At 41.3% G+C, this 17,218-nt stretch overlaps 1 protein-coding gene across 1 annotated transcript; it reads right to left on the bottom strand.

The window, feature by feature from the left end:
- Positions 1-251: 251 nt before the first annotated feature.
- On the bottom strand, positions 252-16,705 carry LOC138982264 (casein kinase I-like). The gene is made up of 8 exons (XM_070355507.1): positions 16,389-16,705; positions 10,181-10,287; positions 9,667-9,793; positions 8,889-8,987; positions 8,019-8,237; positions 5,556-5,630; positions 4,410-4,629; positions 252-2,300 (listed from the first exon to the last, which is right to left on the bottom strand). Exons 1-8 carry the CDS (start codon positions 16,500-16,502, stop codon positions 2,293-2,295), a joined length of 969 nt encoding a protein of 322 aa, XP_070211608.1. The 5' UTR covers positions 16,503-16,705; the 3' UTR covers positions 252-2,292.
- Between the last annotated feature and the right edge of the window lie 513 nt (positions 16,706-17,218).

Genomic DNA, 17,218 nt, shown 5'->3' with positions numbered 1-17,218 from the left:
AGTCCTTCCCTCGTACACAATAATGTTCACCACCACATATCTAACAAGCAGGGGTGGGACTCTCTTGTGATGAAAAATGAGGAAATCCATTTTTTCTAGGGGGGTTTGGGGGCATGCTCCCCCGACATTTTTTTAAATGGTACATTAAAATCTGTACAATCTGGTGCATTCCGGGACAAAAATTCAACTCGTTTGGATTAGGTAAAAAAAAAACACATAAAAAAGACATTCTCCTCACCCCCCCTCCCCCCATACATTTTTTTTTTAATTCACACAACAATGGTAACATTGTAATGGTGCATACTTACGTAATGAACCATGTATCCATAATCCAATACTGGCAATAGTATGATTCAATGCATTGAAGCACAAAATGACTATTAGTTATCAGGAGTTTTCAGTCAGCACAATTTGGTCTAAGCGTGTTTTTATTAATTTCTTGTATACACGTTATAAACAGTAACAACATTAAGAACGTTAACAAGCAGACTGCTTATGGTCAGCACAATTTAACTCTCAAGCCTCCAGTGTTCTGTTCCATCTTCACTTCTCTCCATATCATTCAGTCAACAAGTTATACTTATAGATACTGTGATGAAATGGGACGCGAAAAATAGATTACTCCAGCGGAATTCGTAAGTTGTGTCCGCGGAAATCCGCGGAAAAGTCCCACCCCTGAACAAGGCTTTCACATGGAAGAGCATTCATTCACTTGGACACATACCATTACCAAAAATCAATATGGCCCAAAATATCAAATGTTTCCAATGGCAATGAAAAGGACAAAATTGTTTGAGTCAGTCAGGACTTTTTTGAATTTTTACCACAGTGCATGTGTCTTTTTATTGATGGAACTCATGCGAGCTGTGTTCCCTAGATGTTGTTAAAAGGATCAAAACATGGAGGAATAGACACACTGACAAATTTTTTCGGCCTAATGTTGCAGCATTCTATGGAGAGTGGGATTTTTTTGAGGAATCAATTAAGCATATTGACAATGACATAGGTGTCACTTACAAAATCAACTGAACAAAACATACCAACTCTGCGCAGGAAGCAGCCAGATTTAGGTGTGTGTTCAAGTTGAAGGATGCTCCAACCCTGTGTACAATCCTGAACAGGTCCGTAGTGATGGCCGTGATCATTTACACGAGAAGGAAATGTACCTTTAAGAGGCTGGTCGCCACCACTACACTGCATCAACAGTCACTATCAGTATCACAACACGTATGGCAAGAGGAGCCAGAAGCTATAACAACAGAATACCACACCCAATTCACCAGTGTGTCCTGAAAACCCCAGGTACACACGTGTTTGAATATTGTTCATCTGCAGATTTTTTAAACCAGAGAGTCTCAGAGAGAGAGAAAAAAAAAGACTGGCCTTAAAGTTATCCCTCTCAAAAGTAAAATGTAGGCTTGAAATTTGAGTATAGTATGTGCTTTACGAGTATAACATGAGTGCATGTAAGTGTGCATGTGTACGTGTGTATGTGTTCCTTCCGGGACACAGAATTCAGATCACCAGCTTGACACAGGGTTTACCATGACTCATTGGGTACTCATGACCTGTTCACCCTGTACCAGTGGCACAGTAAATAACAAAATGTGTGAGCCTATACTCTTTCTGATTTTTTCTCTAAAAGGCCGCATGTGATCTTCATTAAATAAACATAATCCATTATCCACACAAGATCAATTCTATTCATCACCCATTCTTTGTGGTTCACACTTTTCTGTCAATTTTTTTATTATTTTTTAACATCCCCCATGTCCAGTAATTTGTGTAGTGTAAGTAGCAGCCCAACAACAAAAACAACACTATCCATTTCTCGCAACTGTACCAGCAGTCAATCATAGTTCATACTTGCAAGCAAACATACTTGCAACCAACCCTTGTCATTCTTAATTACATTCAACCCATCTCATGTTCATATTTAACACCTCTACACACAAACCTGTAACACTCACCCTCAACCTCCTGTGTTTTTAAATTACACCCACAGCTCAAAGTTCCGTAGTATACACAGTCAATTCACAAAAATCAGCATACAGACTCACCGCACACACTCGCAGTAATGCTTAAACTGTCACAGTCTGTGTCTGCATTTTCACTTTTGAATCTTTATCTCTTTGCGTCTTTGAAGTCTTGTTTACTCAGAGAGTCTCTGCTTAAAAGTGATTCTCTCTGAGTGGAGTTGCGAGTGAAAGAACGTAGCAGTCCTGGTACATGTAGTTTGTCCCTTGAGCAAACTTCCCGTTCTTCTTTTCTCCCCTTTGGAGTTTGTTGAAATCACCGACCTAAAGAAACCACACAAAACACAGGTCAGTCTTCCAAGCAAGAAAGAACAAAGGATACATGTAATGACATCTGTACTTACCTTTAACTTGACCAAAATAAAAATAAACATTTGGCAGGGATTTAATGGACCAGCAAATTAGATGGACCAGCAGCAAAAAAGATAGACCAGCAGCAAAAAAGATGGGTTTCAACAGCAAATTAGCTGCGATAAATATTTTGGGAAGATTCCGACGATCACGGATTGTTGTCTTTCGTGGAGTACTTCAAGGGGTCATGAATCGACCGCAATGACACCTGGTACGAAGGCTACGCCCCGGGAATTCCTTCCACAAACAATGGACTGGAGGCAATAAACCAGACCATCAAACGTCAGAACACATTTCGTGAGAGGCTTGACTTGTCCAGATTCCTAACCCTTGTTGAAAGAGACATTGTCCTGAACTGGTCCAGAGAGAGAGACAACGCTCAGCCTGATCATATCCCAGTGGCCCAAGAACCAGACAGAACCTTGCCCGGCTGGACGGCTGCCTATCAGTGGGCATCTTCAAACGCAAAGTCCATCAAGAGGAACCAGAAAGTGTTCGTGGCCTCGGAGTCGCTTCAGAACATGGACCTGAAGACAGCTGTCAGGATTCAGCAAGACCAGTTCCAGAGAGCCTCTTGGGAATCGTTTGACCAGTACAAGGAGAGCCGGAACTCGGTTTGGAGTCTGACCGTGGAGGACAACAGAATTGACTGCAATTGCCCTGTCTACATGAAGTCCAACATATGTAAACACCCACTTGGCATGGAAATCCGGCTGTCCATTTCTGAACCACCAGCGCAGGCAAAGACCGTCCCCCTGGGAGAGAAGCGAAAGAGGGGACGACCTATTTCTGCCCCATTTTTACTGTTAAAGAAATCTGCTTGGCTGTTCAATTAATCTATTCTGCTGTTGAATTCATCCAATTTGCTGCTTCACATTCGCTGCTCACTCCTTCCTATTTGCTGCTGAAACCATCTATTTTGCTGGTAAACAAATTTTATGCGATTTTTAAAAACGTACCGTTCTGACTTCAAATATTGGAATCATGAAACTTGCAAAGATATTGGCTTACCAGGCACCGCTCCACGGTGCAGTGGGGTTGTTACTTCAGTCTTACAAACTGACCCCCAGCCAACCCTTTGTGACATTGAAATAGTACAGTGCACATCTTATGATGATAAACCAACCAGGGTGATAACAATGAAAAATAACAGTTTTCACTGGAGGAAACCAATCCAAACCCAATCATTAAATACAAGCAAACAAACAATATGCAGCTAATGATAGTAAACCAAACAGAGTGGTCAAAAATGACTGCAAAACAAGGCGGACAGCCTATCCGAGTAGGTGCTATAGATTCAGAAATCTAACACACAACCAATCAAGGCAGTCATCAAAACGTCAAGATATGGTCATATCGGTGCAATCTAAATTATTTTTGAGAAAATCATTATATGCTGATAATGCATGCTTTTTTTTTCAGGATGAAAGTTGCTTGTTCATTTCAATGTTTGTAATCCTCTCAGGAGCCAGGAGAATGGTTCCGAATAACTCTCACTTACTCTATTACGTATACATGTGCATTGAGAGCACTTACTTCCCTTTGTTTAACCGATCTCTAAACAGCACTCTGTCTAAATTTTTTAAGATTCTATGGTCATATCCGTGCAATCTAAATTATTTTTGAGAAAATAATTTCATGCATGCTTTTTACTTGTTTTTCTCGCTGCCCCCAGACAAGCCAAGTCTCTCACTGAAGCTTGAAACCTCCAGGCAATCCAGAAAGAATGAGTTTTAAGGAAATAAATAACGCCAGGGGTCCAGGGGGCTGCGTAGATCCCCGGGCGGGATCCAGTGGCAGAGCCCCTTGTGGTGGTCTGGGGTCAACACCCCCAGAAGCTGAAGCATTCTGGCCTTCTAATTATGAAATTAACCCTGTCTGGTGAAAGATAAATTGTGCATGTAAAAAACCCCACTATTTTGTCCCTCTCACCTGGGTTAAACTATAAACTTTTTTTCTTTTTCTTCTGCTTTCGCAGAAATCCATGTAATCAAGGAGATTTGGATTGCCTGAACCTCTTACCTTTGCTCTTCATCCTGCTGGCGGACGCAGAACTGGAGGAGTTGTTGGAGGTGGAGGGCTTGTGTTTGAGCATGGTCCAGTCGAAGGTATAGTCATACTGGTGGTTCAGCGTGCGGAACAGGATACGGAACAGCTGTCGCAGGTACATGTAGTCTGGGGACTCGTCGAACTTAAGCCCTCGGCAGTAGTTCAGATACATGGAGAATTCCGCTGGGAAACCCTGGGCATGAAAAGAATAAATGATTACAGTGATTGGGGGGCCTGGTAGTCAGCTGGTTGAGCACTGGAATTACACGCAGGGTTTGAATCCGGGCAGGGATAGACACAGGTCAAATTTATTTGCAGACTCAGAGATATAGTATCCATGTCTCATCCTGTGATGCTGCTGTGGCACGTAAAAAACCTTTTTCATTGTGCCAGAGGTACAGGTGGCTGATTACACCTAAACACGCACACACCTAGGTAACAAACTCTTGTTGCTGCTAGCTTTTCACTGGGAGGAAGTGACTGAATTTCCCTGTACAGTCATGGGATAATAAAGAAACGAGAAAAAAAAAAAAATCTCTAAGGCCAAAAAAAAAAAATAGTCTGTTTACGGTAACCCGACCGACCCTATTTTTTCGCACAACCCAGACTTTTTTTTGGCATTTGGGGAAAAAAAAAAAAAAAAAAACCTTTTGGTTTTTTTGCAAAATAACGTAAAAATATGGTTTTTTGGAGAAAAAAAAAAAAAAAAAAAACCCGACCTACCGACCCTATTTTTTTGGCCTATGTTACCGTAAACAGACCTATTTTTTTTTTTTGCCAAATGAAAAGATACTCTTGAGACTAGCAAAGAGCCTTACATTGCAGGTATGATTGTACTCATTCTCCTGCATATTATGTTACACAAGGTAGTGAGTGCATGAACTGATATGCACTGAGCAGTCTCACAACTGTCAGTGTCATGTTTCGAAAAAAAATTCAGACTTTTCAACTCTGCATCAGTCACCTCACTTTCTAAGAGTAAGAATCTCAAATCCTTATCTTTTTTTTATGAAAATGAAAATGTGTCTACAAATACAATTAAATAGTAATACTGAAAGAAACCAACAGCCATGAACTAAACACATGAAATCATACCAATGCGCTCTCTGAGCCACTAACCTTACACAAAACATCAACAGCTGTTGACATCTTCTTCTCACTGATGCGTTCATACTTCTGCTTCTTTGTAGCTGCCTGTAAAAAAGAAACAGCAACCAAAAAGTGGTAATTAAACATACATCTTTAAAAAATGATGGTTAAATTCAGTGACGCCCTCTTCAAAATCCCTATGAGTTATACCATCAACACCTATGCAATTTACATCACAACTGAAATTACATTTAAGCTTTGATTTGAGCCCGGATTTGGACTGTTTCCAATAAATCTGACTCATTTGCTGCTGACATGCAAGTGTTTACTGCACTCAGCAGCACCTGAAGAACAATGGAGTATGGTGTGATCATAGTTTTTATCATACATTATTTGTGTTTTTGACCAACATATGACAGCAGACATTGTTCTGTGCGACTGCGCTAGTGGTCTAGTTGAACAATGTCACAGTTGAGATTTGTGTTGATAAATGTCATATTTTGGTCAAAATTACAAATGTTTATGGACCAATCTATTTTAGTTAGAATTCTTTCTTTCTTTCTTTATTTGGTGTTTAACGTCGTTTTCAACCACGAAGGTTATATCGCGACGGGGGAAGGGGGGGAGATGGGATAGAGCCACTTGTTAATTGTTTCTTGTTCACAAAAGCACTAATAAAAAAATTGCTCCAGGGGCTTGCAACGTAGTACAATATATTACCTTACTGGGAGAATGCAAGTTTCCTTCTTCTTCTTCTTCTTCTGCGTTCGTGGGCTGAAACTCCCACGTACACTCGTGTTTTTGCACGAGTGGAATTTTACGTGTATGACCGTTTTTACCCTGCCATTAAGGCAGCCATACGCCGCTTTCGGAGGAAGCATGCTGGGTATTTTCGTGTTTCTATAACCCACCGAACTCTGACATGGATTACAGGATCTTTTCCGTGCGCACTTGGTCTTGTGCTTGCGTGTACACACGAAGGGGGATAAGCCACTAGCAGTTCTGCACATAAGTTGACCTGGGAGATCGGAAAAATCTCCACACTTAACCCACCAGGCGGCCGCGGCCGGGATTCGAACCCTCGACCTTCCGATTAAGAGGCCGACGTCTTACCACCCCGCCACAGCGCCCGTCATGCAAGTTTCCAGTACAAAGGACTTAACATTTCTTACATACTGCTTGACTAAAATCTTTACAAACATTGACTATATTCTATACAAGAAACACTTAACAAGGGTAAAAGGAGAAACAGAATCCGTTAGTCGCCTCTTACGACATGCTGGGGAGCATCGGGTAAATTCTTCCCCCTAACCCGCAGGGGGTGTTAGAATTCTTTATATTATCAGTATATTATGAGTATATTGTGCACACACTGCACAATAAACCTGAACCTATTTCTTTACCACAAAGTAGAAACTCTGAACAAATTCGCCGAACATAACGGGTCTCTACGATAACAGGTCCATTCTCTAACACTAAACCACAATAACAGATGATTTCCGGAAATAACTCTGTCTTGGTTTTGAAAGGCTGTGGCAGAGTTGTCGCCACCTAAAGCTGAGGTATTGCCAACGTTGCAGCAGTGAATCAATTATTTCCACTGTGCATGTATTGGTGAGAAAAGTAGCATTGTATCAAGCGGGCACTATATAATTGACAGTGTCTGCTCCAGATGATGACTCCTTCAAAAACGAGCACATCAAACGTTCACTGGAATGCCCCGATTGCTTGGTTAAACTGGTCAGTGCTATCACGATCACGTATTTGCCTCAACATACAACTCACGGCTGTTCACAGGGCTTCATTTCTGCTACTTTAGCTGCAGGCTATAGACGGGCGCTGTGGTGGGGTGGTAAGACGTCGGCCTCTTAACCGGAAGGTCGTGAGTTCGAATCCCGATTTTTCCGATCTCCCAGGTCAACTTATGTGCAGACCTGCTAGTGGCTTATTCCCCTTCGTGTGCACACACAAGCACAAGACCAAGTGCGCACGGAAAAGATCCTGTAATCCATGTCAGAGTCCGGTGGGTTATAGAAACACAAAAATACCCAGTATGCTTCCTCCGAAAGCGGCGTATGGCTGCCTAAATGACGGGGTAAAAACGGTCATACACGTAAAAATCCACTCGTGCAAAAACACGAGTGTACGGGGGAGTTTCAGCCCACAAACGCAGAAGAAGAAGAAGAAGCTGCAGGCTAATTTTATCACCCATCCTTTCCCAACAGCAGAGATAACACAGCAGCTAGTAGCTCTCTCTGTGCTGTGCACTGAGCAGGCCAATCTCCCAGTATAGCGCGGAAGCAGTTGGGTATAAGAGGCAAGCAAGCTTAACAGTGTGCTGGCTGCAGCTGTTGGTTGCCAAACTATTTCCTCTGCTGGGCTATTTTTAACTCACACTAAAACATAAGCTAGGAACAGCCGTGAACTCTCCCATAGCATACGCAAAGACCCGACAGAGATATTTCCGAACATCTTCTGTCAACTAACTGTCACCTTGAGGCCTTGCCAGGGCAGCGATCCTCGGTTGAAGTACATGAGAACGTATCCCAGGGACTCCATGTCGTCTCGTCGACTCTGCTCGATGCCCAGGTGGGCGTTAATACTGGCGTAGCGTGCGGTGCCGGTCAAGTTCTTGTCTTCTCTGTAGGGGATGTGCTGCCTCGTGCGATTGTCTCTGTACTTTTTGGCCAGGCCATAGTCGATGATAAAAACCTGAAAAATAATTCAACAGAGCTGCAAGTCCTACTGGTGTCAAGTGCTTTTTCAGGAAATAAAAAATATGTATGCATGTGAGCATGCCCACAGAATATTAATTTTTCTGCTCAGAATGGATCAAATACAAAAACAGGTGCATTTTACAGCAGCTATATATTACGATTTAGGAGCAAACCTGTGGAAGTTAGGCAATACAGTGGAATCCCCCTTTTAAGACCTACAAAAATCAGAGAAAATCGGTTCTTAAACAGTCCTGAGGGAGTCTTAAAATGGGGGTAGTTTTTACAGAGGTTATAAACAGAAAGTCGGAGAAAACAAGGTCTTAAAAAGGGGGAGTCTTAAATTGGGGGGTTTCACTGTAGTCCTTCCACATCTATAACATACATGTATGTGAAAACACAAGCTGGGCGCACTCTACTCCTTTCTAAAATTCTGTCGTAGACAGAAATTTTTTGATAGATGTATGTGTATTAGACCAAATAAAAATATATATGTTGGACCGACCCTATTTTTCCCGCCAACCCTAAAACTTGTTTTCATTTCTCAAAAAAATCACATTTTGCGAACCATACCAAGACTAACGGAAGTAACCTCTTTTAAAATTGACTAAATCCATAAAAAAAAAAGAATCTCGAACGATTGACTCACCTTATTGCAGTGTCGCCCAATGCCCATAAGAAAGTTGTCTGGCTTGATGTCACGATGAATGAAGTTCTTGTTGTGAACATACTCAATTCTGTTGATCTTCTGAAAACACAAGTCAGAGTTTCTTCAGCAAACGCCAAATTCATATAGTACATCAAAGGCTAATGAATTAGTTTCACAGGTGATAACGTCAATCAACAGGGAAAAAACTGAAGAAAAAAACAGATCTATACGGACAAACTGACTTTTAATGATGTTTATTGTCACTTCTTAATATGTTCAGCCTTTTCAATCCATATAATACTTCTGACACTGTCAGAAGACTGTCAGTGACAGCCTTGCTTGGGTTTTAGATTATAAACTATGCTACATCAGTACATAAGTATCATAGCAACTTTAATCCATAGCTTCATGAATTATCAGACCTGGGAACCCCTGTTTTGCAATTGGAGTACATGTATTCTCAAACAAACTTGGTGTATTTTCAGAAAAATGAGCTTACTCCACACAGCATTTGAACATCCATGATTCAAACATGCTTCACACGCGTCCGTCGCACCGTTAATTAAGTTGACCAATGCATTTAAAACTAAAGCTTCTTTCAATGTTTTCTGAAAACAACTGTGTCAAAATGAGATGCGCTTATGATGAAAAGTATACTAGGAATTGTCCTCTTCATATTTTTTTCCAATTACCATACTAATCATATTCTAGACAATCATGCATACAAAATACGACGAAATCGTGTGGGTTCCCAGGTGTAAAGTATGATGTGGCCTACCTGATCTGCCAGCATCAATACTGTTTTCATGGTGAACTTGCGTCCACAGAAGTTAAACAGGTCCTCTGTACTGGGTCCCAATAGATCCATGACCAGGACATTGTAATCCTTTTCTTGTCCATACCACCTGCACACACAGTTGTAGTTTAATACATGTGTATACACAACACATCAGAAGTGTGCTGCCTTCAGTTCTACAAGATACATTTTATAAAGTACAAGGAAGTTTATGAAATCTCATTATCTGCACACTGATTAAGCAACAACACTTACATAAATTAAGACTCTTAATACTTGGCACTTGCACACCAAAACATTCTGCACCAGGACTCTGGTATCTAAATCAGTAAATGCACAAGTAGGTGTTACATGTATCCACGTTTGTGTGTCTACAAGTACAACATGTAAAGAGGGATATATGATATATATGTACATGTGAGAGAGATGTGGAGGAAGGGAGAGAGAGTGAGTAGGTGGGGGGTGGGGGGGTGGATACAGAGTAGGATTATTTTACCTGCAGTGTGGAATGCCAACCCCTCCTTGCAGGATTTTGTACAGTTTGCTTTCATACAGCAGCTGTGGATGTTTGGCCGTCTGAGACTCTAGTTTCACTGCTACTTCCTGCAAACAATGATAATTACATTTACATTAATGAAATCACATTAACAACTGAGGTAACTATACTACTAAACTACATTTTAACAACATTCAACAACAACAAAAACAGCAACAGATACAGAAAAAATTAAGACTGAACTTTATTTTACAAGGATAAAGATTTAAGGCTGGGCTTTTTCTTTCAATCTGTCCTTGAGACAATAAACATGCAAACAAAACACTACCGATTTATACTAAAACAGAAAAGACAAGAATCAACTTATCAAGAAGGTCAGTTAAGAGTTATGTTAACGTTTTACTTGACTTGAACAATCTTTTGAAAAATCAACGGAGTAGCTCAAGATTAAAGGCACAGTACGCCTCCCGTAAACCATCACAGATACTGTCAGGCTTTTACACACAGTACAAACACCCTTCCATTTAAACGCTCACCGAACGGGAACATCCTAGGTGCCCTACGTAATGAGCGAGCAATTTTCAAAGAATTAATTTTGCGGATTGTCTCCTCTCAAAATCGGACCGTGGTGCGTTTGGGCGCTAGACCTAACTTTTAAAATCTAAATAATAAAAAACGCTGGTGCTGGACCCGAGTACTCTTCAGACTGGCTCGCTCCCCCAGTATAAAAGTTTTTGTCTTGTGCACGTGGATTTAAAAAAAAAAAAAAAAAAATTAATTTATTTTACACAATTAAAAAAAATTATTAGAGTAAAATAAAACATTAAAACGTTCATAATAAACAATAGTAAACGAGAATTTAAAAAAAAAAAAAAAATATAGACCGCCCATCGAACCCGGGTCACTTGGATTAAAAAAAATAAAAATAAAAATTATTTATTTATTTTACACAATTAAAAAAATTATTAGAGTGAAATAAAACATTAAAACGTTCATAATAAACAATAGTAAACGAGAATTTAAAATTTTTTTAAAAAAAATATAGACCGCCCATGCCGGGAATCGATCCCGGATCACTTTGGCCATAGACTCTCTCGTGCTCTCTGTCTCTCTTTCACCGAGACCAATAGTTTCTTTGCCGAGACCAAATCCCCACCCGTCGGCTGTCTTGCAAATCATGCTTTTCTCGTCACTGCGTGACGTGTTCGGCTCAGCTGCCTTTAGTTCAGTGACTGGCTGTTCGCAAAGCGACCAGCCTCCCACCGCAAAAACTCCCACCGTTAAGAGTGGCTTTTGTGATTTATTTCGCATTTAGGTCCCAGGTAACATTATGAAGTTTTAATACGATCAATCGGACCTATTATCAAGTTAGTGTATCAACTTTTGAACGAACTGCGCCAAGTAGTTTCCCAGCAATAAGCTGTTAAGTCGAGACAGACACACACACACACACAATTAAAGTCTGTTGGACCCTCAGTACTGCGTACTCGGGGATAAATTGACAGCTTGTTACACAAACATTCTTAAATCATAAAATAATGCTTTTTTCATCAAGACAAGATCAGTACAATTCGAAGTTTTGAAAGTTTGAAAAAAGAAAAGCCCGGAATTCCGAAGCAGGGTCACGCAAGGTCGTGGTTCTCGTAGCAGACGACGGTTTATGCCTATCGCCAGTTCCTCTGAACAGTCAAAAACCATCGCTAGAGTTCTTGTGAATCACAGCCGTTTGTTTTGTATAGATTCAGAGGTACATAATAACGTGCTATTGCAGATCAGCTTACAGCGAGTCGCATTCAAAATACAAACTGACGACTACATTGTGAAAAAAGGAAACTGGATCACAAGGGTTCACGATGGCTCAGGGGTAAGATAAACCACGCAAAAATGAATTCTTTGAAAATTGCTCGCTCTTTACGGAGGGCACCTAGGATGTTCTCAAGCGGTGAGTGTTTGAATGAAAGGGTGTTTGTACTGTGTGTAAAAGCCTGACAGTATCTGTGATGGTTTACGGGAGGCTTACTGTGCCTTTAACTGACGAGTCAGTTACGGAGCATGCACCCAGGGAACTGACAGCAACAGTAGCTCTCAAAATAGACCCTTTTTTGTGCTCAGCCTGACGGTGAACTGTGCATAGCACAGACTGTTACTGTTAGTGCTCTGTAACAAGGTTATCAGGGTTGGGTGTTCAATTAAGCCCTACCAGTGTACCAACTACCTTCGCTGTATTCAACAACAAAAATTTTTTTTTTTCCTTCAGTTCAACTTCAACCCTCTTTTTTCCCTACCGAACACTCTATTATTTGAAAGATAAAAGATCGCCACAACAAATCTCACAAATCAGAGATCCCCAAATGAGTTAAATACGTGTCAGTGAACCAAGCAGCATGAAATTGAAAACTAAATTAAAAAAATTCCGAGGCTAGAACTAGAAGCGGCATTTATAACCAAAATACAGTACATAAATTGTACAGGGGGACCACACACACACAAAAACACCACTTTTTCAGTTATGACAAAGCATAAGCCTGCTTTTGAATTACTTTGACAGAGCCATGCAAGACAGACAGTGACTCTCGTGACTGAGTGAGACACCCTGGTGCATCTCTTGCTTCAGTCGGTCGGTCTAATAGGCTGTTGCGGAGATGAGATGAGTTTTTCTGAGTCTTAAAAATAAAACTGATCTCCATTAATCTTTCTCTCAAAACAAAAAAAAGGAAAAGAAAAAAAGACTAAAGTTCTTCTATCATGTAACTTAAAAACTCAATCCTTATGAATGAGAGTTTATGAACAATTTGTGTGTTCCCAATAAACATGCCAGAAGTGGGCCATTGCTGGCGTTTTGATGGCAATGCCAGTTGCCAGAACTACTGCCATCAAAGGCCCACTTATGGCCCAATGCTGGCATATTACCCGTATGCACATTGGCAAATTGATGGGCCATCACTGGCAAGCCAGCACTTTGCCAGCAAAAACCCATCATTTATTTGCTGGCTTTTTGATGGCTTGCCATCATTTTGCCAGCAATTTGCCAGCAATTTTCCAGCAAAAACCCATCATTTATTTGATGGCTTTTTGATGGCTTGCCATCATTTTGCCATCATTTTGCCAGAATTTTGCCAGCAAAAACCCATCATTTATTTGATGGCTTTTTGATGGCTTGCCATCATTTTGCCAGAATTTTGCCAGCAAAAACCCATCATTTATTTGATGGCTTATTGATGGCTTGCCATCAAAAACCCAGCATTTTGCCAGCATTTTGCCAGCATTTCGCCAGCATTTTGCCAGCATTTTGCAGGTTTTTAGTTCCATATAAAAAAAACTTTTTTCCATATATTTTCCGTTAATGGCCCTTTACCTGCTGAAATTACCGGGCCAGTTGTGGCCCGGCAAAATGCCATATTTCTGTCTTTACCATTGCCAGCAAAATGCCAATAAGTTGCAGGAAATATACCAATACCACTGATTCGGATAGAATGACGGCTCTATTCATGTACTCGATCTGCACAGTCTTGTTAGCCCATAGATGGTTGTTAGAAGTCTATAAATATGCTTTGTTTTGTCATTTTTTACTGTGAATGTAATAACAATAACAAAACACAGCACATCAATGGACTGTTCAACCCATGCTGGCGGCAAGACGTGCGCAAATAAAGCAAAGGGCAATGCTGTCAAGCTGTACATTAGCAATATGCATATGCGTAATTATCAAATTCATCAGTAAAATGCAATTGAAATGCTAATCACATTTGTCGTGTAACTTATCTGGCAAGTAAAGGCAGTGGTTTTGACAGAATATCGTCATCAACGCAGTTATAGCGGGCACAACAACAATACAGTAATATATATTAAAAACAAAACAAATGTAAAGCTTCCAAACAGCAACGACTCATTACCGAAACATTACAGAAACGTACGCTTTGTTTTCAGTTGCTCACTGTTTTATTTTATTTGTACAGCGTTCTAAATTTCACACTCGAGACATGATGACCAAAGGCAGGAATGTTTCTTGTTCACTTCCCAGTAAACCTCCGTAGGATTGTCTTGATTCTGTCATTTCTCTGTTCGCATCCGCAACGTTGAGATAACGCTTCTTTTCTTTGTCCTGACGTCGTAGCCTACGGTAAGCCATTGAAACTCTCAAGTCCTCCTGCCGTTCACCTCTTGAAACATGAAAGCAAACGAGTTTTGTTGGTTTTAATTCATTATTCCATATCACACACACACACACACACACACACACACACACACACACACACACACACACACACACACACACACACACAACCAAACAACCAAACAAACGCAAGCATACACGCAGGCATGCAAGCAAACAGCACACGCACGCACGCACGCGCGCGCGCTCACACACACACACGCGCACACACACACGCGCACACACACACACACACACACACACACACACACACACACACACACACACACACACCCATACACACACAGAGGCATTCTCACAGAGAGGACGACTTCTTGTAATCTATCATATTTTCTGAACTGACTAAAATGCCAAGCAGAAGTAAGGGGTCAACAGGAATATGTATTTTGATCTAACCTGCGAAGCTTACGTTGTCTCGGACAGCTCTCTTGCGTTTCTCTCAGGAACTGAGACCCAGGCGAGCTGCATCTTATCCAGTTGGGCAGTCAGACACTTGCACAAATCTTTGTCCTGGAGTGAATAGACACATACTCAATGTCAACATTCACAAGATGCAATTTGTTTGGTTACAAGTAAGCTTATGGTAATGCCTATGGTGCTTTTCTTTTGACAGAGACAAAACAAACTCAATCACACAAAGAAAGGAAAAAGGCACACTCAGACACTCACAGACACATTCACACACACACACACACACACACACAACCGCGCGCGCGGGCGCACACACACACAACCGCGCGCGCGGGCGCACACACACACACACACACACACACACACACACACACACACACACACGCGCGCGCGCAGATTCTTTCTTACAGAGAGGACGACTTCTTATCTATTATATTTTGCGAACTGACTCAAACGTCCAGCAGAAGAAAGTTGAAAAAAAGACCGACAACGGAGGAAAAGAACAAGAAGATACTAGATCTAACGCCGTTGCGACGACCTGCTCACACAACTGTTTGTGAAACTCACCACGCTTGCTTCTAGCCGGAGGAGATCGGACGCGTACTGAAATCGAAGAAGGTGCTTTGGAAATTCCTTGAAGTTGAATGCAAAACAAATAACCGGACATCTGCAGAACCACCGCGGGCCGGATTTAGTTGACAATGCGTCATCATCACGAGTGACGTCAAGATATTTCGACATTTGTTTGTACATTACGTCACTCCAAGTGAGAAAGTCATACCGCTGTGCTGTCGCAGATCTTCTTGCCAGCAATTATCCAGCATTGGCCCACTGCTGGCGTGCCAGCAAAAACCCACCTATAATTGCCAGCAAATCGCCACCTATGGCCCAATGCTGGCAAACAAGCACTGGGCCACCAATGGCGTGCCAACAGTGGGCCAATTAAGGCATTTTACTGGCCGACAATATTACTGGAATGCCAGAGATGGGCCAGTGATGGCAAGCCATAACTGGGCCTTTGTTGGCAAACCATAATTGGCCCAGTGTTGGTTTTTTTATGGCCAGCTTTACCAAACTTGCCAGCAAAAAGCCAGCAGTGGCCCAGTTCTGGCATGTTTATTGGGTTATAGCCAGGACATTTGGAGTGGACAGATCGAGATCAATACCGTATACGTACATATTTAATCCAGGTCGAACTGACCTGACCTTTTGTCTTCTGAGTCTACAGCAACACGGCTTAAAGGTTGTAAGAGAGTTTGGAACATAGCACTAACTAGAGATTTTTGCTTAGCCAGAATACATTTTATTTTCATCAGAACTGAATGACGCATACAGCTACTCATGCTTCAAATTGCGTACCTTTCTTTTTCAGTGAATCATCAGCAAAACTCAATTCAAGTTAATTTAATCAGGTAATCATTCTCTGATAAATTGCACAACTGCATTTCCTTAAAGGTACTCCAATGTTTGTCGACTTTCGCACACACAGGAAGGACAGCATACGGTAAGTCGGGTGACGTCTGTCGCAACTGTTTTTACTCCAGCTGTCTCGAAGATACAAAGCGGACCAGCTCCAAATAATACACACACTGAATACTCTCTGACTTCACTGACAAACCTTACCTCGCCATTTGCCACGTTGATGCCAAGGTAGATGTCACCAAACGAGCCACTTCCTATCTTCCTCACAAGACGATATTTTCCATTGACCAGAAATTCTGTGGCTGATCCTGCCATCGTGAACGTCAAAACACCCCTCCAGGCAGATCCAGAAAGCCTACAAATAACTACAAAACAACCGACGCTGAATTTTCATTCCCTCCGTCTAACCTAACCTGTGAAAATACCTTTAAAAACTTTGTTACTGAAACATCAAGCAAACCATGGATCGTCAAACAACACAAAAACACAAAGAACCCAGGGAATCCTGGGATGAGTTCAAGGTCGCTTTATAAAGGTGAATAAAAGCTGGCCTGGAATACTAAAACGAACTATTTATTTACCAAGTAAAACTATCACAACATTGATCACCAACCATGATTTATTCAATTTTTTCCAAACAAAATTTTAGTTTTGAAATATACGGTACGTGCATATCTTTTTTGATAAACGAACATTAAAAATACAACAAATAAGGTCCAAATTCTATCCACCTTAATCTGTAACAAAAATAGGTTTCCCTTGGTAACAAGTGGGAGGGGCCGTCAGACGGGAGGGATCTCTCGACATCAATACCGCCCACTACTCAAACACACGCAAGTGCAACGGCGAGGATTTTTTTTTTTTTTTTTAGTGTGTCAGTTGAACTGGTTTAGATAAATCAGACGAGGACGGATTTCCCTGCTGCTTCGATGCACAGCCAAACTGCACTGTTAGGGCACTTAATTTGTCCCCTTTAGTTCGTTTCTCCCGTCCTTTCGATTTTCTATCCCTTTAATTTCCACTTTTACCTC

This window comes from Littorina saxatilis, linkage group LG12 (genome assembly GCF_037325665.1).
Source record: "Littorina saxatilis isolate snail1 linkage group LG12, US_GU_Lsax_2.0, whole genome shotgun sequence".
In the NCBI taxonomy this organism is placed as follows: Eukaryota; Metazoa; Mollusca; class Gastropoda; order Littorinimorpha; family Littorinidae; genus Littorina; species Littorina saxatilis.
The sequence above is the reverse complement of the archived record's forward strand: the minus strand, read 5'-3'. Positions and strand labels throughout refer to the sequence as shown.